Genomic DNA, 26,426 nt, shown 5'->3' on the forward strand with positions numbered 1-26,426 from the left:
AAAAGGATGAGCACATACAGGGGCATATTTCCACAATCTAAGTGAAGATGGTTTTACAGAATATGTAAAAAACTTCAGAAACCATAAGGATAAAGTTGGTAAGCCTAACAAATTGAAGACCAAAATATAAACTTCTAAAAGGCTGAGGATACCATAAGTAAATTCAAACAAAAAATGAACTATGGGGGGGAAGTTTCCTGTATATATAACAAAAACATTATTAAATGTATTTTAGAAGGTAACCTAACATGAAAAACCAATTAACATGCTGGATACTGAAAACACAGTTACAGAGAAATGGGAATTAAGTCAGATTAGGGAGAGGCTGTAAACCCATATACTCCCATGCTCTTTTGTCTGGCATTTACAAGTATTTCTAAACATTTTAAATAAACAGACTCTTTGACTCAGTGATTCAACATCCGGGAATTTACAATTCCAGATCTACCTGCCCCAAACTGCAAAGATTTCCACGCTACAGCATTACTTGTAAAGGTCTGAGGAAAAACCCTGGCAGCAATTAAAGTGTACGGCGACAGAGAACAAACAAGAAAATTCTATCTCCTCTGTCCAGTGGAATTCTGCTCAACTGTGAGGGAGGAGGAGATGAAGGCACCATCGTGTGTTAAAGTGGAAAGATGTATGAGACACTTCAGGCTAGGTAAAACAAGAAGTTGAAGAATAAAAAAAGTATTGTTAAAAAAAATAAAAAGAGGGGCGCCTGGGTGGCTCAGTGGGTTACGCCTCGGTCTTCGGCTCGGGTCATGATCTCAGGGCCCTGGGATCGAGACCCGAGTTGGGCTCTGCTCAGCGGGGAGCCTGCTTCCTCTCTCTCTCTGCCTGCCTCTCTGCCTCCTTGTGATCTTTGTCTGTCAAACAAATAAATAAAATCTTAAAAAAAAAAAAAAGAAGAAGAAGAAATGAACCAAAAAAACAGGTGTGTACTTACAAAAATCTCTGAGATAAAAAAGTATATATTGATATGTCCACAGAAAACACACAGGGGTTGGACGGGAATGAGGACTTTTGTTTCACTGACTTCAGTGTGAATTTTTTGTATTTAATAAGCAAATATTATTTGCACAATACAAATATTTAATCTCTTATCGGTCTGTGGGATGAAAGATTACCCTTTCTTATTCCACAAGTATTTATTAAATACTATGTTAACAGATACTACAGATACTACAACGTAAGTTAGGCACGGCATGGAATAAAAGAGTGAACCACCCCCCCCACCTGAGGATAATTCTCGTTAACAGATGAATACGAGAAACTACAGAACGAAAAAGAATTTATTTAACTTCCAGAGGAAAGGCCATGCCCCCTGCGAGTGACAGGACTAAGACTCAAGGTAAAGCTGGACTGAACCCTATGTCCTACAGGATAAGAAGCGCCTTCGCACCGACGACAGCGTTCTCAGACACTGGAAACAAGTACCCAAAAATACCAAAGCCAGAGACACACACGTTCATGTGAGGACCTGAAACTGTTTCTATTAAGGAAGACTGAGGACAAGTCTCGGGATTTTAAAGCCAAATGATTACGCAAATACGCAACAGATGACCCCGAGACATTTTCACTCCGGTTTTTTGGTCACGGCCTCATGGGACCCTTCCTGGGTATACTGTCCTAGGGACATCACAACTGGGTAAGCGAGAGGTTTGCCGGTCTGCTGGCTGTGGGGAGAGGGAAGAGGAGGCAGGAGCACGGAGCGCTGATCGGCAGCCGCTGCGGACGCCCGCCGCAGACACACTCCCATCACGGCGGGTCTCAGGCTACCAGGAGTTCAACAGTCAGCTCACGGATTTCTGAATATTAACTGACTCTCGGTCAGCCCGTCCGGGCCGGCTCAGGGAGACCGCTGGGTATATGGTACATTTAAATACCGAGGTGAGAAGTCACCTTAAAGGGACTGTGGCTTTTTTTTTTTTTTTAAAGATTTTATTTATTTATTTATTTGACAGCGAGAGAGATCACAAGTAGGCAGAGAGGCAGGCAGAGAGAGAGAGAGGAGGAAGCAGGCTCCCTGCTGAGCAGAGAGCCCGATGTGAGGCTCGATCCCAGGACCCTGAGATCATGACCTGAGCTGAAGGCAGCGGCTTAACCCACTGAGCCACCCAGGCGCCCCGACTGTGGCTTTTTTAAAAACATCTGACTGAAAGGAGAACACATACATACTAACATGTCCAGGTCATGACTATATAGACCAATCAATTTTTAAAATTTTTTCTATTCATTTGAGAGAAGTGAGAGTGAGAGCGTGACCAGGGGGGTCAGCAGGAGAGAGAGAAGCAGACTCTATACCAAGCAGGGAGCCCGACGCAGGGCTCAATCCCAGGACCCCGGGACCACAACCAGAGCCTAAGGCAGACACTTAACCGACTGAGCCACCCAGGCACCCGATCAATGATTTTTTAAAAAGTGAACTCTCGGGGCGCCTGGGTGGCTCAGTGGGTTAAAGCCTCTGCCTTCGGCTCAGGTCATGATCTCAGGGTCCTGGGATCGAGCCTCACATCGGGCTCTCTGCTCAGCAGGGAGCCTGCTTCCCCTTCTCTCTCTGCCTGCCTCTCTGCCTACTTGTGATCTCTCTGTCAAATAAATAAATAAAATCTTAAAAAAAAAAAAAAAGTGAACTCTCTGGGCTTTTCAAAAGAAAACTGCCTAAAATTTTCTATTTATTAATATACAGTAATTCTTCCCATTTTAGAGAAAAAAAAACTGCTTGAAAGAAAATACAAATTTTCCTCCATGTATAAAGTTCCATTAGGTACTTTCTTATTATATTACTGTAGTCATCTATACAGCAAATACCAGGGCCCTGAAAAAGTTTAAAGCTATAGTTTAACAAGTAGCAAGTTTTACTTCCTTTTCTGTGTCCTAGAGAATTAATTTTTACAACTTTTTGAAGCACAGCTCACTGCTCCTCCTGCTGGAAACGGAGGCAAATCCACCTCCAGAAAGGAAAGGCTCCTGTGAGCCAAGGCGTGCGCGCTCCTGTCACAGAAATGAGAAGACAAACACCAGCTCTGTCCGCGAGACCCAACGTGGTCTGCAGGACGAGGTACAGAACACCCAGGGCAAAGTCGCTGGGAAAAAGGTACAGTCACAGAGAAGATCTACCGCCAGAGTCGCAAGCATGGGCTGCACGCAGAGGGAGCGAACCGTTCACGGCATCACACACACGGATCTAGAAAACATGAACCGATCCGGAGACAGTGGATGGCCCCACAGAAGGGCAGCCCCTCCCATCTCCCCACCCCACTGCCCGCGTGAGTCGCTCTCCACCTGCCACTCCCAGCAGCACAGAAATGTTTTTTATCGGTGTTAGCGCGATCCAGTCCACATGCAATAAAACACGGCCATCTCGAGCGCGCCGTGCGGTTTTGTCGAGGTACGCAGCTACGTACACTTTTCTCTTACTCAAGACATACCTCGTATCCTTCACATCAAATCCACCCCTTCCCCTCCAGCCTCAGGGGACGTCAGACCTGCTTTGTTCACATCAGTGAGTTTCGCCTGCCACAGAATTTTGGAGATGGAATCGTAAGATACGTTCTCGGGTCTGGCTAATCTCGGGCCGGAAGCTCGTGATTCCTCTCTGCTGTCGCATCACAAACCCCTTCCTTTCTATTGCTGCGCCACTTTCCAGACACAGAACCGTTCTAACTTGAAGACGGAAGGGAAGGGGGATGGGACGGACAAAAATAATGAGAATTTCTCAAGTGTGAAGGATTATCAATGCTTCCATCGCCTTGGTAAAGACTGGACTAATCCAAGGTGGCCCCGAGGAAAATAAAATAGAATAATTACAGGATGGTGTATGATCAGGAACGTCCTATATTGACAGAAGAAACAAACATTCTGGAAGGCAATTTAGAAATGTATACCTTAAGCTTTAATACTGGATATACCCTGGGCCGCCTGGGTGGCTCAATCAGTTAAGCATCCGACTCTTGATTTCGGCTCAGGTCATGATCTCAGGGTCCGGGGATGGAGCCCTGCATCGGGCTCTGTGCTCAGCGCGGAGTCTGCTTGGGATTCTGTTCCCTCCTCACCAGATGCTCCTCCCCCATCCCAAGTGTGTGTACTCTCTCTGTCTCGCAAATAAATACATCTTTACCAAAAAAAAAAAAAAAAAAAAAAGAAGACAACACAAAGCTGGATGTATCCTTAACACCCAGCACTTGCACTCCTGGGTTAAGGGTGGAAAGGTACAAAGATGGAACTGCCAAGACATACAGGGTAGCACTAACCTCAGGAAACAGAAATAAGAACAACCTGATGGTCCAACTAACAGCTGGACAAATGAACTATGGCCAATTCTTCACTTTTAATGTTACACTGACTTCATTCCGCAAAGACTAAGTGCCTGCTGTATGCACAGTACTATGAAAGGAATAGTCAAAACGCCTACCCTCATAATTACATGCAGGAGAAGAAAAAACAGAAACTTACAAATAGCACAGCCTGATTTCATTTTTAATACATATAGATTTGTGTGCGCAGGGATGAACATATACATTTGATGTTATCTGCCTGGAAAAACATGTTCGCTGGAATTTGCTTTCAGGTGGGGCGCTGGGTGGCTCAGTGGGTTAAGCCTCTGTCTTCAGCGTGGGTCATGGTCTCAGGGTCCTGGGATCGAGCCCTGCATCGGGCTCTCTGCTCAGCAGGGAGCCTGCTTCCCCCCTCTCTCTGCCTGCCTCTCTGCCCACTTGTGCTCTCTCTCTCTGTGTCAAATAAATAAATAAAATCTTGAAAAAAAAAAAAAAAAGAAGAATTTGTTTTCAGGTCATTAACTCTGGACAGCAGGAATAAGGGCGCTGTTTCCCTGCCGTATTCTCCTAACTGTTCTAAAACAAGGACACTGTCCTCACCCATCCGGGCCGTGTAACAGACTACCACAGACTGCGCGGCTTAGAAACTCAAGGCGGCGGAGACCCAAGGCCCTGATCATGACGGCTGGGTTCCGATGAAGGCTCTCTTCCAGGCTGCAGACGGCTGACCTCTCAGCGTCCTCACGCAGTGACGGGGCAGAGGATGACGGCAGGGTCTCTATCAGGGCACTAATCCCATTCCTGGGGGCTCCCCCCTGAAGACCTCCTCACCTCCCACAGGCCCAGCCACTAGCTAGGACCACCACCTTGGCCATCAAGTCTGCAATGGATTTGGAGGGGAGGGGACACAAACATTCAATCCACAGCAGTCCACACATTAGTCAAGCGATATTTTTAAAAGCTTTTATAAAAGAATTCTCAGAGAGGGCCTAGCTGGGTCAGAAAATCCCCTGCTCTCTCCCGTCCGAGACTCAGGAACCCGTTCTCTCACCTCACCGTCCGCGTGCTGCTCCGACGTCAGTTTGGGCAGCATCTCGCACTGGTCCACAAACGTGCTCGCGATCAGCTCCGCATGGCTCAGGAACACAGGGATGTCATCCTTGGTCAGCGGCTCATCCCCCACTAATTTCGCAATTATGAGGTCCAGCAATGTAACTCTGGACAATGTACAAGAGTTTCAGGTGAGTATGTCATACAACGCTAGAAATACTGAGCGCGCATTCTAAGAGAATATGCTTACTTTTAAATTTCTCACTTTGTTTCTAATGTCTAGCTAAGGGAAATATTTTGTGTGAATAAAATCAATCTTCATCAATTACGTACTTTTTAAAATTGTGGCTTCTTTGATGGGACAGGACGACAGAAACCAGCACCTTTTCAAGATGCATTCCTGTGGGCCCTTCACTCAACATTTCAGAAACGCTGTCGGATCAGGTTTTGTAACACACACACACGATGACAACAGCAGCAAGGTTCAGTGGGCGAATAACGTCGATGCCCGGCTCACTGCTGGGCTAACAAACGTTCGACACACACGGTCTCCGAGAGGCAGCTACCATCCCTGGCCTGCATTCTGCAGGGCGAACAGGGCTCACTGAGGCCGACTGACCCGCCCAGATCACACGTGCCAAGCTGCCGTGTCGGGATTCAGGCACAGGCTCCCCCTCTCCCTCCTCGGCCACAGGCCTCAGCTCCTCCTTGTACTGGCCTTCTTGTAAAGGCTGGCTTTGTTTGTTTCGTTATTTTAGCTCATAAAAACGTAAATCTGGAGACTAAACCCATGACATTTTACATCAACACTTAAATGATCCCATAAGTATTTTTATTCAACAAACTCTTTCCTTTTCTGAGGGAAAAAAAAAATGTACCCTACACAGGGCAGTCTATCCAGCATACACCAAGCAGGATGTTTCCCAAAATCACACTGTGACTTGGGACTAAAGGCATAACTCTCATTTACTTCCAAACCAGAAAAGACGCAGATACTCCATAAATGGGGAAAATACGCTTAGAGCAGGCTCGGAGCGTTTCTTACCGAACAAACAAACAGAACTTGTTTACTGCTGTAAGCTGCGAAGTAGAATAAAACTGTACCAAACTCTTCCCGTATTTTTGCTAAATGACAGGAAAGATACCAGTCTGGAAAAATCACACACAGACCGTACCGGTTTTCAAGACTCCTAATGGCCTCCGATTTCTTATAGCAAAGACTAATTCAAAAGCAAACAAATAATGCCCTCGACTGAGCACAGAAGAACAACAAGTAGTTCAGTATTAGGATATTTTCATTTTCCCTTATTCACACAGAGACTTTACAAATGAATGGGGTCCTCTCGGGCCATAAAACCAGGCTTCCCACTTTTCCCAGGCAGGTAACTTTCCGGAAATGCCAGGGAGGAGGCCAGCTAAGGAACCCAAATAACTGCTCTAAAAACACTCCTTTTAACCTGGGACACTGGGGCAATGCTTGTAGGTATGAGACGTCATGAGCTCTGGTTTCCGGGAATTGAGCACCTTGTGTGTGGGCTGATACTCAGAACAGAAAAGAAGGAGGAAGTGACCGTGATGGAGCTGCAGGAGGTCGGAGACAGAGGGGCAGGTACCCGAGCGCGTCCAGCAGGACGGGGAACACCGCGGAGTCCCAGGGGACATTCTGAGAGAGCCGTGGAAGCTGGAGCTGACAGGTCAGCACAGACGCGGCCTTCCTTACAAGCTCACCACAGGCCGTCCGCCCCCAGACCTCCCTCTCCTCTGCACTCTACTGCGCCACTGTAACACAGGGCACAGGACAGCTAAGCAGAAGAGCTGAAAGTGATTTTAAGGTCAAAATAAAAAATAAATGCTCAAAATATAAAAACACAAATCAAGCTTAACTATCACCTGAGAATAAATGAGACTTCATTAAATGATCCTACTTCTACTGTGTTCTCTGTCAACAAAAACTTTTAGTGGCTCTAATTATTAGGGAGTGGGTCCAAAAATTCAGGGGCATCCCAACTCGAGTCCCCATCAAACTCTCCAACTCCCTCTACTCTGAGCCACCATCAAAAACCAACCTAGCCGTCAAATACAGGAATCACGTGTGGGGCACTCACACCTCACGGAGGAAACTGTTTTCAAAATCACTTATTATGGTGGTGCATTATATCTGCCACCTCCTTTCCAAGCCAGAAACCACAGGGAACCATAGGTGTCCAGAAATGTCCTGCAGAATCCAGGAAAACGGGACACAATGGGGAATGTCTTAGTTCTTCTAGCTGTGGCGGAACCACATTAAACCCTTCCTTGAAAAGGTGACAGAATACAAGTGCTATGCACTCGCTGATTTATTTATTCCCTCCAAAGTGAAGGATGAAAAAGCAAGAGATCTAGTTAAAAAGGTCAGGGACTAGCTGTCCACAGCCACACATCGGTGTGAAAGTCCTGTGTCCTAAAACCCCGGAATCCTGGTAGCCTCAGGCTACCAGACGCACCCCTCAATTCAGGCTGGAGCTTCTAGGATTTTCTCCCTCAACTGCTGGCTGTCATTTGCAATCTTTCTGATCCACTTCTGGTTAAACACTTCCACAGTCTTTCCTCAAAATGAGGCTCTGTTTCATTAAAAAAAAAAAAAGGCAACATATATACACATGAAGAGTTCTAGGGGAAAATTCTATAGCAAAATTTCTATTTGAAAGTTATGCTTAAACTAATGGAGGCTACAATTTTAACAGCCACACCTGCACTGTCCTGCGGCGGGTGCGGTTCTGTGAGAGGACGCGAGGAGCGTGAGGGGGGAGTTTTATGAGCCGGGCGTGAACAGTATTCCCTAATCCCAGAAATACAAGGTAATTCAAGTTTCAGGACTGATGGCTCCAACAAACCATGGATTTACCTCTGGGCTCCTCCACATGTGCCCATTTGTTGAATGCTGTGCCCACAAAGGCCAAACCTTTCATTAACCTGAATTAACCAAGATACAGGTACAAAAGTATGGCTGAAATCTCTCTATCCTTTAATAAGTTAGAGAGATAAGAAATTCTTGGGCCGTGGGGAAGAAGATCACTGATTTTGGCACCCAGCAGACTGCGTTCCAACGCTCCCCCAGCTACCTCTGTAACCTGGGACAAACGCCCGACCCTACAAGACTGCAGAGCCCGGCGTGGCAGAGGGCAGGAAGGCACTGATTCCCCTGGGTCACAGAGGCAGAACTAGCAACTCATCTCCCGAGGGATAACTGTGCCCTAAGCGCTAAGCGCTTCCTTGCAGATCTCAATCAGTTACAGCAATTTCACGGGCAGCTACTGTTCTTATCCTCATTCCGCAGACAGATCCGAGTTCCCCAAGAGCAGGCAACTGACCCCAAGCCACGAGCCGCGGAACTACCTCTGCAGTTCACTACTCTGCTATACAGACTACAAGCCTGCGAACCACCCAAGCATTTCCGGATATCAGCGAGTTTCATCTAATAATACTGGCATTCATTGCGAAGGACCAGAAAATCATATACAGGCAGACTGGTTTCCGCTGAGTCAACCACGTAAACGGGTTTTGACTCCCTATCCTCAACTTGTCACCGAGTGGTCTGGAGTTGATGAATGGTGACATTCCAAGCACTTTCCCTCCGGAGCCACCCACACTGTCACCGTGATGCCCCAGGGAGACCCATTAGGCACTTAGTGAACTCACTACCTGTTCTACTCACTGATCAACAGACGTGTTTCAATCTGGCAGCCCCCAGCCCAAGTGGACGTTCTGACTGAGCAGGTGGGCGCTGCAGCCTGGGCATTCCTCAGGGGATTCTGATGTGTGTTCCCAAAAGTACCACTGTGTCTCCCCAGGGGTCTCTAGGGAAGTTCCTCATCTGAACCACAGAACACAGAGAACGTGCTCAGTTCTCACAAACAAGGCACACAGCACCATTCTGGATGCACAGGAAAGAAATTCATTAAATACCCCTGCTGAGAAAAATGCTAATTTTTTCAGTGCTATTAATCTGTGAATGCACAACTGTGAACATAGAATTGCCCATTACTGCCTCAAAAGGAGTCAACAGGGAACCCATGAGCTCTACTTGACCGCAGACTGAGTGCTCCTGCCAGGCCCCCTTTTACCTCCTTGTGCCCCCCCGCCCCCAACGCACACACCCCAGCACACACGCCATCAGCACGGAATGTGTCAGGCCCTCCGGCCAACTGCTCGAGTCAGTCACCACAAACAGCTCACACAAGCCCGGACAAGGGCCTAAAAGCATGAGTGCACAGCTGACCCCTAGACACCACAGGGGTTGGGGCCCCGACTCCCCCACACACAGTCAAAACTCCAGGTTATCACTTTTGACTCCCGCAAAACTCAACTACTAACAGCTGGCTGTTGACCAGAAGCCTCACTGATAACACAAGTCAATTAACGTGTATTTTGTATGTTGTTATGTATTACATTGTGTTCTTACAATAAAGTAAGTTAGAAGAAAATGTTATCAAGAAAATCAAAAGGATGAAGAGTGCCTGGGTGGCTCAGCGGGTTAAACACCCGACTCTGGGTTTCAGCTCAGGTCATGATCTCAGGCATGTGAGATCGAGCCCTGTGCTGGGCTCTGTGCTCAGTGTGGAGTCAACCTGAGGATTCTCTTGCCCTCTCCTTCTGCCTTTCCCCCTGCTCACATCCACTCTTTCTAAAATAAAACTAAATAAATAAACTATTGAAAAACAGAAAACCAGAAGGAAGAGAAAATACACTGACAGGACTGTACTTATTTTAAAAACCTGCCTTGGGGCACCTGGGTGGCTCAGTGGGTTAAGCCTCTGCCTTCGGCTCAGGTCATGATCCCAGGGTCCTGGGATCGAGTCCCGCATCAGGCTCTCTGCTCAGCAGGGAGCCTGCTTCCTCCTCTCTCTGCCTGCCTCTCTGCCTACTTGTGATCTCTGTCTGTCAAATAAATAAAGAAAATCTTTAAAAAAAATAAAACAAACCCTGCATATACGTGGACCCGCACGTATTCACACCCATGTTGCTCAAAACTCAGCTATTCCTTCACCAGAAGGGACGCAGTGGCCAGGACGCTCCAGGCAGAGGAAAGGCCGCCTGCAAAAGCACAACATCAGAGGGAAGACCTCGAGAACGACAGAAGCTCTGTGCCGCCGCAATGTGGTAACCGGGAGCACAGTCGGGGAGGGAGTGGGGAAGGGACCAGAGACGAAGCTGCTCGGTGGAGGGCCTCACGCCACTCAGGAGGCACGAGGCAGAGCCACAGCAAGGCCGCTGCCCAAGAAGCAGCCACCAGAGGGGGCCGGCAGGGCTCCGAAGGTCCCACCTGGGCCAGACGGTGGGACGCTAACTGGAATGCACCTGTTCCCGAGTGAGAAAATGCATTTGCTTCCTCACGGTTTCACCTAAACAACTTTTTCCGGCAGCCTGACGTGCCAAGGACCGTCTGGGGAACACGGCCACCCTGGAAGAAGAAGGGGGAGCCCGTGCCCTCGCAGGGCAGGCAGCCCAACGCCAGGGTCACACAGCAGCACACGGGTGCACACGTGATACGATGCGGGACAAGGGGCGCGAGGAACGAAAGCACGTCCCACGAGGAAAAGCCATGAGGGGCCGTGGCACGCGGGCAGACGCGGCTGAAGGGGCGCAGCGGCTACGACGTCTTTATAAGAAAAACAGAAAATGTTCAATCTGGCATCTCCATTTGGCTACATAATGGAGCAGTTTAAAAACTGATCCCTCGACAGGATTATGGGAAATATAAAACTGAGGATTAAAGTACCACTGGCCCCTGTACCACTCTCCCGGCGTCCAGGCATCCCTTGCGCCAAAGCAACTTTCCAACTGATGGCACTGCTCTTCACGTCACTTATTTTAGGTCAAAAAAGCTACGAATGATTCTTTTTCTGCAACAGAAATATGCAGCTTATGGGGGGGGCACTGGATTTAGAAACACGGCCTTTAAACTGACTTAAAAGCACGCACTTCCCTTTTCATTAAAGCTATTAAAGAAGAAATCTCCCTTAAAGAGACTACAAAGGAGTGTAAAAGCTGAAGTGTTGGAAGCCACGTAGATCGTAAGAATTGCAAAACCACAGCATTTATAAAAATTCTGACCACAATCAAAAGATTAACATTTTTTTCAAGTGTTTGATCATCAGGTCTATGACTTCGAACTAAGTTTTATTTTTCCTAAGGCAACCTTTCCATAAGGCTAGGGAACCTATGAGCTACGGCAGTTACCCAGGGCACCGGGGATCACGTCAGTCCATCCTCTCATCTTCCAGGCCGAGAGACTGAATCCGGACCTGAAGAGCCTGGCTCTGGTCACAGAAGGAACGACCATCACAAGGAGGCAGGGAGCCACGGTCTCCGTGCTCCCAGGGCAGTGCTCTTGCCGCTACAACACTGGAAGATCACGCATGGGTACCCAGGCTCTGTCCAAAAGGACCACGGGAAAACTACACGTGCGTGGGGTACGTCCCAAATCATTACACAGTGGCGTGAACACGGGAGCGCATTTCCAATCAAATGCAATGAAAGGACATGCACAACATTCTGTTCCGGATGTTTCTGAGTTTGCCTTTTCTGAATGATGGCGCCAACCTGGACCGTGCAGCCCCACGTAAATTACCGCCTGTTGTGGCTAAGCTGTAATGTCAACCAACCAATTTAAAACCATTACTGACACAGAAACATGTATTTAGAGACTTGGTGCCAACTACGAAACCACATCGTTTCTCAGTCACGTGCACAGGATACTGTGTATGGAATGCTAAGTACTTAAAACCACACTGGTTTGGGGGTTACCTTTCTTGACTGCTCATTTTGGCATACATCGCTTTCACCAATTCCGGGCTTTTCAGAAAATGGTCTGTAATAATCAAGAACCTAAGAAGAGAAGGAGGAGAAAGTGTGGTTACTAGAAACATAGAACAATGGACATGGCCTTCCCGACTTGATGGGCATTTTACACATAAAAGTTCTTTTTATTGAACTTTTCATGGCTGTAATCTTAAAATGTTTTAAGAGGGTCACGAACCATTTTTCCATTAGCGGCTAGAAGAAAATAAAAACCCTCCAAATAGGTTTCTCCAATTTTACTTTGGAAAAATTTATTGAACTGATTCAAATTCATTCAACTCTAGGTCCTATCTAAGTTTCATTTCAACTGGAAAATGAAATTTAGCTACAAGTTCAGGTATAAACAGGAACCATAATCAATTGCTTAACTCAGAAGGTGAAGTGCTAAAATTAACTGGGGAAACGGACATGTCACACATATTATTTAAACACATGCCAACGGGGCACCTGGGTGGCTCAGTTGGTTAAGCCTCTGCCTACGGCTCAGGTCGTGATCCCAGAATCCTGGGATCGAGTCCCACATCGGGCTCCCTGCTCAGCGGGTAGTCTGCTTCTCCCTCTGACCTTGCCCCTCTCATGCTCTCTCTCTCTCTCAAATAAATAAGTAAAAATAAAATCTTTAAACACAAGCCAACAACCCAGTAATGCACACTGGCTTGGTCACCTCGTCTGTAAGAGCTCTCGAGTTACCAAGAAAACATCCTCACTGTCAAGCAACGTACTCATCTAAACTCAGAGATCAACTTATGGAAACCCCGAGGCAGAGATTATAAGCGTATTTCTTTAAAGTACCACTGTGACAACTAAAAAGACTGAATAGTATTATTAATTAATTCTGAATCATATTGGCCAGAGGGCATATTTGCAGGCTTAAGAACTAAAGAATATACTGTTTATAACCAAGGCTACAGCAGTAAGAGTGACTGTAAAGCATTAACTCTATTTAGGAACACAGTTTACTTAACCACTTAAAAAAATATAATTGAAATTATGTGTTTTAGCATGATAACCAAATGAACTGCACCAACTACCACAACACAGTGTCGCTCATAGAAAAGCAAAATCCAAACGTGTTCTATTTCTTCCACAGTCCTCAAAATAACTGATCAGCACTTGGATATTCGGTTTTTCTAGTAATGATGAATATATTCAAAATTCTCCATTTTTTTACCAGTTCAGGTAGGTCATCAGACTGCAGTAATAAAAATTCACACATTTTAAGCCAGGTACACAAAGGCGAACCTAAAACTCATTCATGATTCACCTTTTTGGAGCTCAAAACATTTTCCCGAAAGACCATTTCTTCAAAAATGCAATGTTCTGGGGTACCTGGGGGGCTCAGTCCATTGAGCACTGTACTCTTGATTTCGGCTCAGGCCACGACCTCAGGGTCCTGGGATCGAGCCCCGTGTCAGGCCCTGCACTGGGCGTGGAGCCTACTTAAGATTCTCCCTCTCTGCCTGCCTCCGTGCTCCCTTGCTCCCTCCCTCTCAAAAAAACAAATACATAAATAATAATAAAAAATAAAAAGTATTTTAAAAAACACCACAAATGTTCCAGAACTGTGCTAGGAGCTAGATCACAATCCATATTCCAAAATGCTAACAGCGGAGAAAAGCCCACGCGTAAATAGGGAATTAGACAAAAATGTCTTAGGGGCAACAACACACATGCTTTGTGAAACAGAGAAATAACGAAGCTGACCTAGCCAGAGGGTCAGGGCAAGACATTCAAGAGGCTGGAGGAGGTGTTCCAAGAGTCCCTCACTGCAGGGGGACACGGAAGAACAGGATGGCAGTGGGCTCAGGGAACTAGAGCCAGGGAAAGACAAAGAGGGTCTAAAGAGGGACGCGGGACCGAGAGCCTCCAGCTCGGAGTGCGACGGGCCCCCAGCTGCGGGCCCTCCCATCCTTTGGCCCCGGTGCTAGGACAACACCCTCCTGCACCGTGTCAGCCAGTGTCCTCTCTCTTTCTTTTTGATCAATTTGTGTTGTTCTTCCTAAAGAACCAGACTAGCCTTAGTTCATCTTTTCTATTGACTTCTGTTCCGTGTCCCTATTTTCGGCCCTGATCTCCTATCAGTTGCTTCTTTCCGCTTACTCAGGCTTTTCTGTGCTCTTGACTTCTTCACAAAGAACCTTCACGGAGGTCACTGCTTTCAGACCCTTCCTCTTTCCCGGGAGAAACATTCAAAGCTACACATTTCCCTCCAAGCCCTGCTTTAGCTTTATCCCCCAAATCTCTGTATTTTCATTATCCTTCAGTTTGAAAGACTGTCTAATTTGCCCTATGATTTCTTCTTTGACAAACTGATTCTTTAGATGAGCTAATTTCCAAAAGCCTGGAATTTTTCTTAGAACCATCTGATTATGGTTGTCTAATGTAAGGTCACCGAAGTCAGAGCCTATATGTTTGTAATCCTTTCTGCATATTTACTGAGCCTTTTTACAGCCCATATTACGGTCGATCTTGGCGAACATTACACAGGCAGCTGACAACAGGTGGATTTGGCAAGTGCTGAGGTAATGCTCTATAGCGCTGCTCCGTGAAGGCGGCTCTGAGATCACGCACGCCTACGCTGAAGTTGGTCTGCTCCAGTCGATGGCTGAAAAGTGTTAAAATCTCCAACTACGACTTCCAATTCTAGGCATAACGGACAACAATTTACCCTCCTACCTCAAACAACTATAAAAGCAGCCAAAATATATGAAATCATAGTTTTTCAGACAACGAACAACAGACCCAAGTCTGACTATGGAAAATAAAAGTTACTTCGGCGAACTTCCTTTTAAACCAACAAAACACTCTTGTACGTGTGTGAGAACGTGACTTGAGCAGGATGTTTATAAAATCCTTAAGGCCCAACAGCAGACGGAGACACACTCGGAAGGAGAAGGTGGAACCTGATTTAAAAAGGCTTCCAGGTGCGCGGGGCTGTGAGGGAGAAGGTGATGGGGACGGGCAGGGGAGAGATGGGTCACAGCCACTCTGGGGCTCGACCGCTGTGACCATCAGCAGCGTCTAGAGCAGAAAGGGAAGGGGACCCACACTTTGGCCCTTCTACAGAGAAAAAACACGAGCAGATCAAACACCTAAACCTCAAAGCTGAAATGATACAATAGTGGACGAAAACTTCAGTAGAACTAAGATCTTCATAGCCACTACCAAAAGTCTACAGGACACAGAAACGACTGACAATTTCATCTACGAAAACATCAAAGATTTTTAGACAGAAAAAAATCCACACACAAAGTCAAAAGATAAAGAAGTGAAAAAAATCTGCATTTTATTTCACACAAAGGACTACTGGCCCTAACTTAGAATATCTTCCTTCATACAGGTAAGGACACAACTGACATCCAAATGGAAAAATAGGTAAAGAAAACGAGAACGCACATAAGAGAAAAACGGGCTCTTCAACATATAAATAAAAACGGTGCTCAACTCTTAAGGGAAATATAAATAAAACTCTGTAATGATACCATTTTAACCCTTGGAGGCTGGCACATCCTCTCCGACAGCACACTCTGTCAGCAACAACAAGAAACCAGGTCCTCTCCAGTGGCCAGCAGGACTGCAGACGGGTACCAAAGCTAAAAGGGCTACTTGGCATGTTTGTTAAAATATAAAAAAGCATATTCCCTTCGACCTAATGATCGCACTTAATGGATTAAGGGACAATCATACCAGCCCGCGTGCAATCTGACGTATGTATAAACAAGGCTACTCCCTGCCGAATTCTGTATTTACAGGACACTGGGAACCTAAATGTTCACCAATAAGGAACCGATTAAATAAACTGCGGTATATTCACACAGCGGAAGACAGAGAAAGCTCTTTATATACTTACATGGAAAGATCTTGAACATGCACTACTGGATTAAAAAAGTAAGAGGCTCAGGAAGCCTGGACGGCTCAGTCAGTTAAGCCTCCAGCTCTCAGATTCAGCTCAGATCATGACCTCAGGATCCTGGGATCGGGCCCCACACAGAGCTCCGTGCTTGGAGACTGCTTGAGATTCTCTCTCTCTCTCCCTCTTCCCCACCCCCTGCTCGCACACTCCCTCTAAATAAATAAATAAAATCTTTTAAAAGAGAATATAAATATAGAAATTTTTAAGAAAAGCAAGAGGCGCAACGGTGTGCTGAGAAGCAAGCAAGCAGCTCACCTGCTCCGGGGATGGGGCCGGACGGAAGAACTAGGCGGATGGCCGGGAGGGAAACCAAGCTTTCCGAGACTCGAACCACAGGAATATACTGTCTATCAAAGCACTAGATACGGGACTGAAGCGTATCCTGGAAAATTCATCTCAAATTTATTTCTGCTTTGTAGACACCCCACTAGGCAGGAGTGAAAGCATGGCCGTCTCTGGGCAGGACAGCTCAGTGGAGAACTCAGACACGTTTCGTTGGACCAGAAGCTATTTCTGGGCAGACATATTTAAATTCCTACTAATAAAACAGCAAATACTATCCACTGTCTCCTGTGAGCCAAGCACCATCTAAGGAGCAGCTCAGTACATGAAACATGGTGCGTATTTTTCTTCAAAGCATTCATCTGGCGCAGTATACATTTATGGGGGGGGGGGTCATTATCTGTCTCTCACTAAAATGTAACGTCTGAATTTTGAATCTCCAGTGCCACGAACAGCACCTGGGCACACTTCACTCAATCAGTGTCTCCATGACTTAGTTTATGTTTAAAGTGAGCATTTCTAAGTTTTCCAAGTTTCCTACAAGCCTGAGCGAAGAAGGAGTGCCATCTGCCTCACGAATTCGACAGAGAAGAGCATCGGATCCTCAGGAAAAGGGCAATTGTTCCTAGGCACTGGGTTCAGGTCAAGTGCAAAACCATATGCTTTAGAAGTCACCAGAACTGAATACTAGGCTCATTCACTTTCACCAAAGATCATTAAAAACCCAAAGCCATCAAAGCCAAGGGCAAGAATGACATCTTCCCGTGATGCTAGGTAGAAGAGGGTGGGAGAAGTACGGCCATTCAAGGCTCAGAGCGACAGCAAGAGGAGGCACCGTTGCTGGCCAACACTCCTGGTGCCAAACCAACACTCTAGTGAGTTTCTGCACGCCTTTCACCACGTGGGGCGTGAAGCTCAAAAGCCTGGAAACGTCTCATCTAAATCAGTCCCTTCATTTGAGAAATAAGGATGTATGGAAAGAGAGGCCCACAGAGGTTGAGTGTCCCGGGGAAACCCCCCCCATTGCCCAAAAGTCAAGACAAGCCCATCTCAGTCCGACTCTGCCTCCCGTGGCTCCTCTGAAAATGCTCCCCTTTACAGGGCTCGCCCTTTGCTCACGCAGCCCTTCTGGAGAGACGTTTCAGGAGAACTTAGGGTCCGGTTCTTTGTGCCACCTTCAGCTCAAAATGATCAAGGATAAAATTCCTCCGTTCTTTTTTTTCTTTTTAAAGATTTTACCTTTAAGTAAACCTCCACACCAGTGTGGGGCTCAAACATATGACCCCGAGGATCAAGAGCAGCACACGCCACCGACAGAGCCCGCCAACCGCCCCCTCCACTCTTTCTTCCACTCCACAAAGAAGAAACGTCCACTGGTGAGTGAAGATGGGGCATTTTTCCTTTAACTATCTGGAGGACAAGAATGGCTGCCCCTCACATTCAATTTATACAGAAGGCAGAAGAAAACGCTCTGCATGAACGTCCATATATTATCTAGACCAACCACTAGAGCTCTTGGCTACACCCAACGGGCTGACGTTCAGCGGACAGTACCGAAGGCCAACACACACACAGGGCAATGCGCACAAGATGCCGATGGGAGGGAGATTTTCTCTTACAACTGGGAAGTGGTAACTGCACGGCTGTCAGTTACGGGTAAGTCTGTGCTCGCTGCTGAGACTGTTTTTCTAAATATAATATATTCTCCATCCCAACACGCTGCCTAAAGTTACAAGCAAAATTCTCAGCTTTCATTCAGAATTCACTGCAGTTACTTTCTCACCAAACATCTGCTCAAGGGAAAGACAAAGATGCGAGACCCAATCATGGTCAATGTTTTCTAAGTAACAGACTTTAAATTTGTGATTGAATTCTCATGCAGAACAGCTATGTCTGCAAATTCAGAAATTCTGTGGTAGTCCTGTGTGAGGGAGGCAGGGTTCCACTAATGGGAAACCTAAAATGCCACAAGGACATCTAGAGACCGTAAGACTCAAGTAACACTCCAAACATTATGAAAAATATGACAGATGGCCTTGGGGGAGCGTCACAAATATTCTCTAGCAAAGGCAGAAGCTAGAGTAGAAAAGGCATCAGAGAAACGAATTTCTTTTATGAGAAGAAAAAGCTAGAAAAGTTATCTGTTTGCTAAGCCCTGAATTTCACACACACAGAGACACACAGACACACACACACACACACACACAGAAGCTGAATTCTCTCCCTCTGTGTACATGAGGGTCACAGGCTTGCTTTATCTACCACTTTCTGTTTCTGATGCCAAAACTGACTCACACAGGCAGTCAGAGGCAAAACTCTGGAGTCTAATCTTTAAATTCATCATTTAAATGTGATTGCAGAAAAGCTAACATCCACAAAGCACTGACCACAGTTTTACATCATTTTCCATACTGGCTACAACCCAAAATGCAGGAAGGTCCGTCTTTCCATCTCCTTCTTTCTCTCAGTCTTCCTCATTTATCAGGGGTGTTAAAGCGCATGAACAGTTACAGACAAGCTAATTACCATCTACAGTGCACTGTCTCTATGTCATGTAGAAGGTGCTAAAAGCCATCTCTCTAAGCCTCAAGGAGCATATGTTAAAAAAAAAAAAAATACAAAGATTATGATGTCGGTAAACAGAGGTATTCCTGAAGTCAAAGTTTTAGGGAAGTCTTTTTCAAATGAGCCATTTATTATTTTCATTTCCATATAAGCATACAATATCAAAGCTATACTTATGAATAAAATAGACTTCAGTGACTCTGAAAACCCAGAAAACTCTTCTACAGTTCCCTAATTAAATGAAAAATCTGATTTAAACACTGCTCCAGAAAACAGATGCCACTCTCCTATTCTGATTTCTGGGAAATCAAGCCCACAGCTGCTTCCATCAGCAATCGAGACAAAACACCCAAAGCCGCCATAGAAACAAATGGTCTCCTGTCTGACGGGTAAATAACCTCTTCGGGGGGTCGAATGTGAGGAACGTAAGGCAGACAATTCTACTAGAAAACAAATGAGTTATAATCTCTGAAAAAGACAGCGCAGGAGCCAGGACCTCCCGGGTACCTTTCCTGGGCTGTGGGATCCAGATGAATTCAAACACCCAAACCCAACCCGTGGATTCATCCCGGGTTATCTAAGAGCACAAAAACATCCCTCACACATACAAACAAAAAGAGCAAACATTTTTAGAAGGACATTATCCCAATAACTCCAGTGCGCCCACACTTTCCTGTGTCTCTGGTATACCTAAACAAAAAAGACCCGGTGACTGAAACCTTACATTTGTCCCTTTCCAAGAAAATACACTAAACCCATGAATTCGAACACCATCCAGTTTTGTACTTTGTCAAGCCATCCCCTAATGTTAGCAGGTAGGAGGGCAAAGAGTGGGTGCTCTCTAATTTTCAGAGATGGGTTCCTATTTTACGGTAAAAAGTAAACATTTTGTTGGAAGCCTCTGGATGCTGGTGTAACTCATGTGACCCGAGCCTCGCTGCACTCCACTTCACCAAGAATGCGTTTCTTAAAAACTGAAGGTCTGTGGCAACCCTGTGTCTGCAAGTCTGCTGGCACCCGTTTTCCAGCATTTGCTCACTTCGTGTCTCTGGTCACATTCTGGTAGTTCTCATGATATTTCAAACGTTTTTATTATTATATTTGTCACAAAGATCTGTGATCAGTGATTATCATTCACTGAAAGCTAAGCTGATGATTAGCATTTTGTAGCAAGAAAGAATTTTTTAAGTTAAGGTATGTACACTGTTTTTGCAAGAGAAAATGTTCTTGCACACTTACTAAATTACGCTATACTGTGAACATAGCTTTTACGTGCACTAGGAAACCGAAAACTTAATTTGACTCTCCTTACCCCAGCTTTTGTTGCACTGCAGAGGTCTGGAACTGAACATGCAGTACCTCTGAAGTATGCCCATTCTTCAGGATCCTGTTTCTGTTAAGCAAATGCACATCTCCTCCCCCAGGCATCAAAGCGTCACTGCTGTGCGGTTAAGCCATGAGCTACTACCACTCCTTCTGTCCTTTGTCCTGCTACCTCCACCTGCTGACCGCTGAGAACTCGAACTTGAGCTCTCCGGAAGTGGATTCCATCTTTTGCCCTTTACCCCAGTGCTGCCAGAAAACCTCCCGTGAGCTAAGATATAAGATACTTAAATGAAACAGAATTCAGCTAGAAAATTTTTCTAAGTAAGCAGACGCTAAGGATTCATCCATCGTGTTTACGAAGCATCAGAATCTGGAGGGAGGTAATCTAAGTCAAGCACGATATCATACTATTTTCATGCACCAACTTGTGTTTGCGTGCACTTGGTAATTCAAATACAAATAAATATTCGGAAAAATAAATAATTTAAAAATTAGGTACAATTTCAATAGAACACTAAAGCTTATGCTGAAATAGACCCAAACTCAGAAAACCAGTCCCTCGCCCTTGAAATGCAAGTGGCACTAATGTCAGCTCAAGGCACACGGACACAACCTGTGCCCGTGAACACATTGACCTGTCTGTGAAAACATGCACGAAGTAGATCCTCAGGAAAACTGGAGACCAAAACAAAACACAACAACATCTTTGATGATTTTTATCATGATGAAAGGGTCAATGCCACAAGACGTAACAATTACAAACATAAATGTGTACACCTAACCACAGAGCCTGGGAAGAAGAGATGCAAAACCCAACAGATCTGACTAAAGAAACAAAAAATGGTCCACTTCCAGTCATGAGCGGAACAGGTGGATGGAAGAGCACCAAGAAACAGAAGGCCCAACAGGCGTCTACACGGCACCAAAATCTGAACCTGCAATGCTCTCCATGCAGGTGGGACAGGCTCTACGACAGGCCAGGTGCTTGGCCATAAAACATGCCTCAATATATTTAAAAATTAAAAACAAAATTTTATAAAGTGTGTTCTCTGACCACAGAGGAACGAAACTAAAACTCAAGAGCAAAAGGAAATTTGGGAAGTACAGAAATATTGGAAACAGAACAAGCTTGTAAATAACCAACAGGTCGAAGAAAAAAGTTGTAAAAGAAATCGGATATAACCTGAGATGGATTAAGATAAAAATACATGAGACATAGCTCTTACAAAAAAATTTACAGTTCTAGGGGTGCCTGGGTTGCTCAGTGTGCTAAAGCCTCTGCCTTCGGCTCAGGGCATGATCTCAGGGTCCTGGGATCGAGCCCCGCATCGGGCTCTCTGCTCAGCAGGGAGCCTGCTTCCTCCTCTCTCTCTCTGCCTGCCTCTCTGCCTACTTGTGCTCTCTGTCTGTCCAATAAATTTTTTAAAAAATCTTTAAAAAAAGAAATTTATAGATGTAAATACCTACATTTAAAAAAAAACTCTTCCAGCAATAACCAGAACTTTCAGTTTCTTAAGAACTAGAAAAAAGAGCAAACTAAACACAAATGGATAAGAAGGATAAATAAGGATCACAGCAGAAATAAATAGAGAATAGAAAATGAAAAGGGAAAGAAAAAAATATCAATGAATCCAAAAGCTGGTTCTCTGAGATCAAAACCCTGACAAATCTTAAGCTGAAACAACCAAAATACAAACCGAAATTACTAAAATCAGGAACAAAGAGGAAACATTCCTACCAACCTCACATAAATAAAAAGGGATCATAAGGGAGTACTATGAATAACTGTGCCAACACATCAGTCTGCCTGGGCCAAGTGGCCAAGTGTCTTTCCGGGAAAGACACAAACTACTGAAACTGACCCGAGAAGAAGTAAACCATCTAAACAGTCCTATAACAACAAGCAAAAATGGGATGAGTCATCAAAAAACTTCCCACAATGAAAAAAAAGCCCAGGACCAGAGGGCTTCACTGGTGAATTCTACCAAATATTTAAAGAAAAATTAACACCAGTCCTTTGTAAACTTTTCCCCAAAATAACAAAACAAACATAAGAGAAGGGAACACCTCTCAACTCACTCTGTGAGGCAAGTGTTAACCTGGTACCAAAACCAGGCAAAGGCATCACAAGTAAAAGAAAACAACAGCCCAATATGCCTTATCAACATAGACACAGAAGTCCCTAACAGAACATGAGCAAGCCAAATTCACAACACACAGAGATGATATGCCATAAGCAGGTGGGATCTATCCCAGAAATGACAAGTTGATTTAAAATAAAACAAAATTAGGGGCACCTGGGTGGCTCTGTCAGACTCTTGATTTTGGCTCAGGTCATGACCTCAAGGTTGTGAGATTAAGCCCCCCGCTGGGCTCCATACTGAGCTTGGAGTCTGCTTGAGATTCTCTCTCCCTCTCCTTCTGCCTCTGCCCCACAACATGCATGCAGTCGATCTCAGAAAAAAATAAAAAAATTAAAATAAAACAAAATTAAGCACCATAATATACTATAGCAATAAGATAAAGAACAAAAACCTCAACAGATGCAGACAAAGCACTTGATGAAATCTAACAGCTTCCATGATAAAAACATTCAACCAGCTGGGAGTAAGTACAGGGACATTCCTCCCCCGGAAGAAGGGTAACTATGGAGAACCATACTTCACACTCGGTGGTGAGAGACTGACGCCTTCCACCTGAAATCAGGAGTGAGACACAGAGGTCTGCCCTCCACAACTACTCAGCATTATACCAGAGCAGCTGCGTAAGAAAAAGAAAGAAAGGCAACCCAACTGGACAGAAAAAAGTAAAACTATTTGCAGATGACATGATCCTGTATAAACAAAGTCCTAAAAAAAAAAAAAAAAAAAAAAAATCACACACAAAAAAACCGCATCAGAACGGGGGACCCTGGGTGGCTCGGCTGGTTAAGCCACTGCCTTTGGTTCAGGTCGGGATCCTGGAGTCCCAGGATCAAGTCCTGCATTGGGCTCCCAGCTCCTCGGGTAGTCTGCTTCTCCCCCTCACCTTCTCCCCTCTTATGCTCCCTCGCTCTCTCTCTCTTTCTCAAATAAACCAATAAAATCTTTAAAAAAAAAAAAAATCAGAATAAACAAGTTCAGCTCAGGTCACAGGATATAAAATCAATATAAGAAAAATCAACCAGGGGCACCTGGGTGGCTCAGTGGTTAAGCCTCTGCCCTCAGCTCAGGTCATGATCCCAGGGTCCTAAGATCAAGCCCCACACCGGGCTCTCTGCTCAGCAGGGAGCCTGCTTCCCTTCCTCTCTCTCTGCCTGCCTCTCAGCCTACTTGTGATCTCTGTCTGCCAAATAAATAAATAAAATATTTTAAAAAAAAAATCAACCATATTTCTATATACTTGCTGTTTACAACGCATGAATGGAATTAAACAATTCCCCTTAAATAACATCAAAAATAAAATACTTAGAATGAATGGAACTAAAGCTAGGTACGACTTGCATACGAAGATACTACAGAGCTTCACTGAAGAAATGAATAAGGCCTAAGTAAGTGGAAAGATACCCCTCCACATGGACTGGAAAACTTAATCTAGTTAAAACGACAGTATTTCTCAGAGTCATCTATAGATCCAGGTACTGTCTACCAAAATTCTAGCTGTCCCTCTGAACAAACTAAAAAGCTGATCCTAAAATTAATACGTAACACAAGAGACCCAGAACAGCACCAAACAATCCTGAAAAAGAGGAGCAAAGTTGGAAGACCCACAGTTTACAGTCACGCAGACAGTGAGGTACCGGCATGAGAGAAGACGGAATGCAAACAACATCAAAACACGAAACATAAAACCCTGAGCAGAGCCTCAGGGACCTGTGGCGCAACAACGGAAGATGAAGGTTTGTGTCACCAGACTACAGGGACTGCTCCGAGGGCCCTGCGGCCTCCCACACATGCCCACAGGCCATGCAGACAAAAGCACAACAGCCTGTGATCCTCCCAGAACCCAAGGACGGGCAGCCTGACCTCTGAGAGGGTCTCCTTCCTGCCCCGTGGGCGGCTGCTAGGGACACGCGGATGAGATGCCCTTCTGATGAGATTCGGAGATGTCTGCCCACCTCCTCAGAATGTAAAACCACCTCAAGCAATGAGGCATCTCCCTACAGTCACTGTCCCAGTCTTCTGGTCCCTTGTCAATACGTGGGACGAGGATCAAAACTTCTCCCTGTCCACAGAAGTAATAAACTGTCTAAATCTAACAGTGGCTTGTTATGTCTCTACCGATTACAATCAGCCTCAGCCTTGGCCTTCTGCGGCCTGACACATAGGCCACGAAAGAGAAGCTGAAAAAGGATTCAAACAAATAGTGGCTGGTGGGGCGCCTGGATGGCTCAGTGGGTTAAAGCCTCTGCCTTCGGCTCAGGTCATGATCTCAGGGTCCTGGGACTGAGTCCTGCAACAGGCTCTCTGCTCAGCAGGGAGCCTGCTTCCCCCTCTCTCTTTGCCTGCCTCTCTGCCTACTTGTGATCTCTGTCTGTCTAATACATAAATAAAATCTTTAAAAAATATATAAAAATAAAAAACCACTTTCAAACAAATAGTGCCTGGAAACTCCCCAAATCTGGCAACATAAACCTACAGATTCAATAAGTCTAGAGAACGCAGAGAGGATATACCCAAAGAATTCCACACCAAGACATCATAATTAAACTTCTGAAAGGACAAAGAAAAATCTTAAATAAGCAAGTAGAGAAGCATCCAAATTTCTAACTTCTAATTTCTAACTTCTAATTTCAGACATTCAAATTTCTAACAAGAAACTTACGGCCATTCGGATTCAGGCTGCTTTTGGTGAGCTTCGATGACATCAATGGCAATGTTCAAATTTTCCTCCAGTTCTTTCATTCTCTCAGAATTCAGGGATGTGAACAAAATCATTGATGAGTAGGCGACAATTTTTTTGTCTGGATGATTTAAGCAAGACCTTCCAAATAAAGAAATGAGAGTGTGAGCCCATTCAGCAATACGGTAAGATATGATTACAACACATACATAATAATCATCCCATTAACAAATTCAGTGCCTAATGATGTTTTTTAAGGATTTAATGAAGTACAACGCTTTGAAACAAATACGCTATTTACTGTAAAAACAGCAACGTAAAACGAGTCACAGCACAAAGCATCCAATATTAAAGACGCAGCTGACGTACGACTCAAAAGCAAATACCATCTGATTAAAGAGAAAGATAATGATTACATTTACAAAAAATTAAAATGTTCACTCTTGTTAGAAAAAAAAAATCAAAGGCAAAACAGGCTACGTCATTATCGACAGGAATTCCTTCACTAGTTACGAGGGACACAATATTCAGAGGAAAGATGGTATCCCGACAAGAGAGAGAGAGAATGTGGAGGCAGGAGCGCCAGTGGGAGTCCTGCCTCACCGCCCCCACCAGCTGTGTGATCTCAGCGAGGTCACTGATTTATCAACCGTCAGTAACATTATGGGTCATGCACTTTGGCAGGATTTCTTTTTTCAGTGCAACTTCATAAGACCCTTCTGGAGGAGATATCATCCTTCTATTATAGACAAAGACTGTGTTGACTTTACTTGCCCAAGGGCACAAAGCCAGTGCCTTCCAAAGCTGGAATTCAAATTTGGTTATATTTCTCTCAAAGATATATGCAGAGTATCTTTGATGCATATATACATGCATAGTATACTATGCAGAGTGAAGTCAACCTCTTTCTGTGTGTTTTCTGATATAAAAATGGAATACAATGACCTCCTTGGCCTATCTTACCGGGCTTCAGAGAGGATCAAATCTGACACTATCAGTAAAACCACCCTGTAAGCTGTCTTGACTTCTCTGAGCACCCTATTGAAGGGCCTCTTCTCTGCTTCTTCTACTTAAGCTTAATTATCACTAATTGTAAAGATTTTAGGCCTCCAACTCTTAATTATTGGCAGGAATCTGAGGGCCAGTTACAGACTCGGTGAATCATACCTGTTTCTATCTAGCTGATCTGATCTGAACATCACCCTCTCCACACAGCCCAGAACACTCCACCACCAGGGAAGGCGGCAGAGACTTTAGGCAGCTGTTGTCTGAACAGGTGCAGCCTTTGGATCCAGAGAGCAGCTCGGCCACCTACCAGCAGTGTCAGCTTCCCCACCTGTCCCAAAGGG

The 26,426-nt window shown here is 45.1% G+C and overlaps 1 protein-coding gene across 1 annotated transcript in view; it reads right to left on the reverse strand.

Moving 5' to 3' along the window:
- The window catches only part of ATXN10 (ataxin 10), a 159,685-nt gene that overhangs the window by 93,864 nt on the left and 39,395 nt on the right, over positions 1–26,426 (reverse strand). Inside the window, exons 5-7 of the mRNA XM_082739628.1 lie at positions 25,060–25,218; positions 12,117–12,197; positions 5,332–5,497 (exon numbers count right to left, since the gene is read on the reverse strand). Of these exons, the coding sequence (XP_082595754.1) occupies positions 5,332–5,497; positions 12,117–12,197; positions 25,060–25,218 (406 nt within the window). The remainder of the gene's footprint in view (positions 1–5,331; positions 5,498–12,116; positions 12,198–25,059; positions 25,219–26,426) is intronic.

This window comes from Mustela nivalis, assembly GCF_964662115.1.
Source record: "Mustela nivalis genome assembly, chromosome: 7".
NCBI lineage: Eukaryota > Metazoa > Chordata > Mammalia > Carnivora > Mustelidae > Mustela > Mustela nivalis.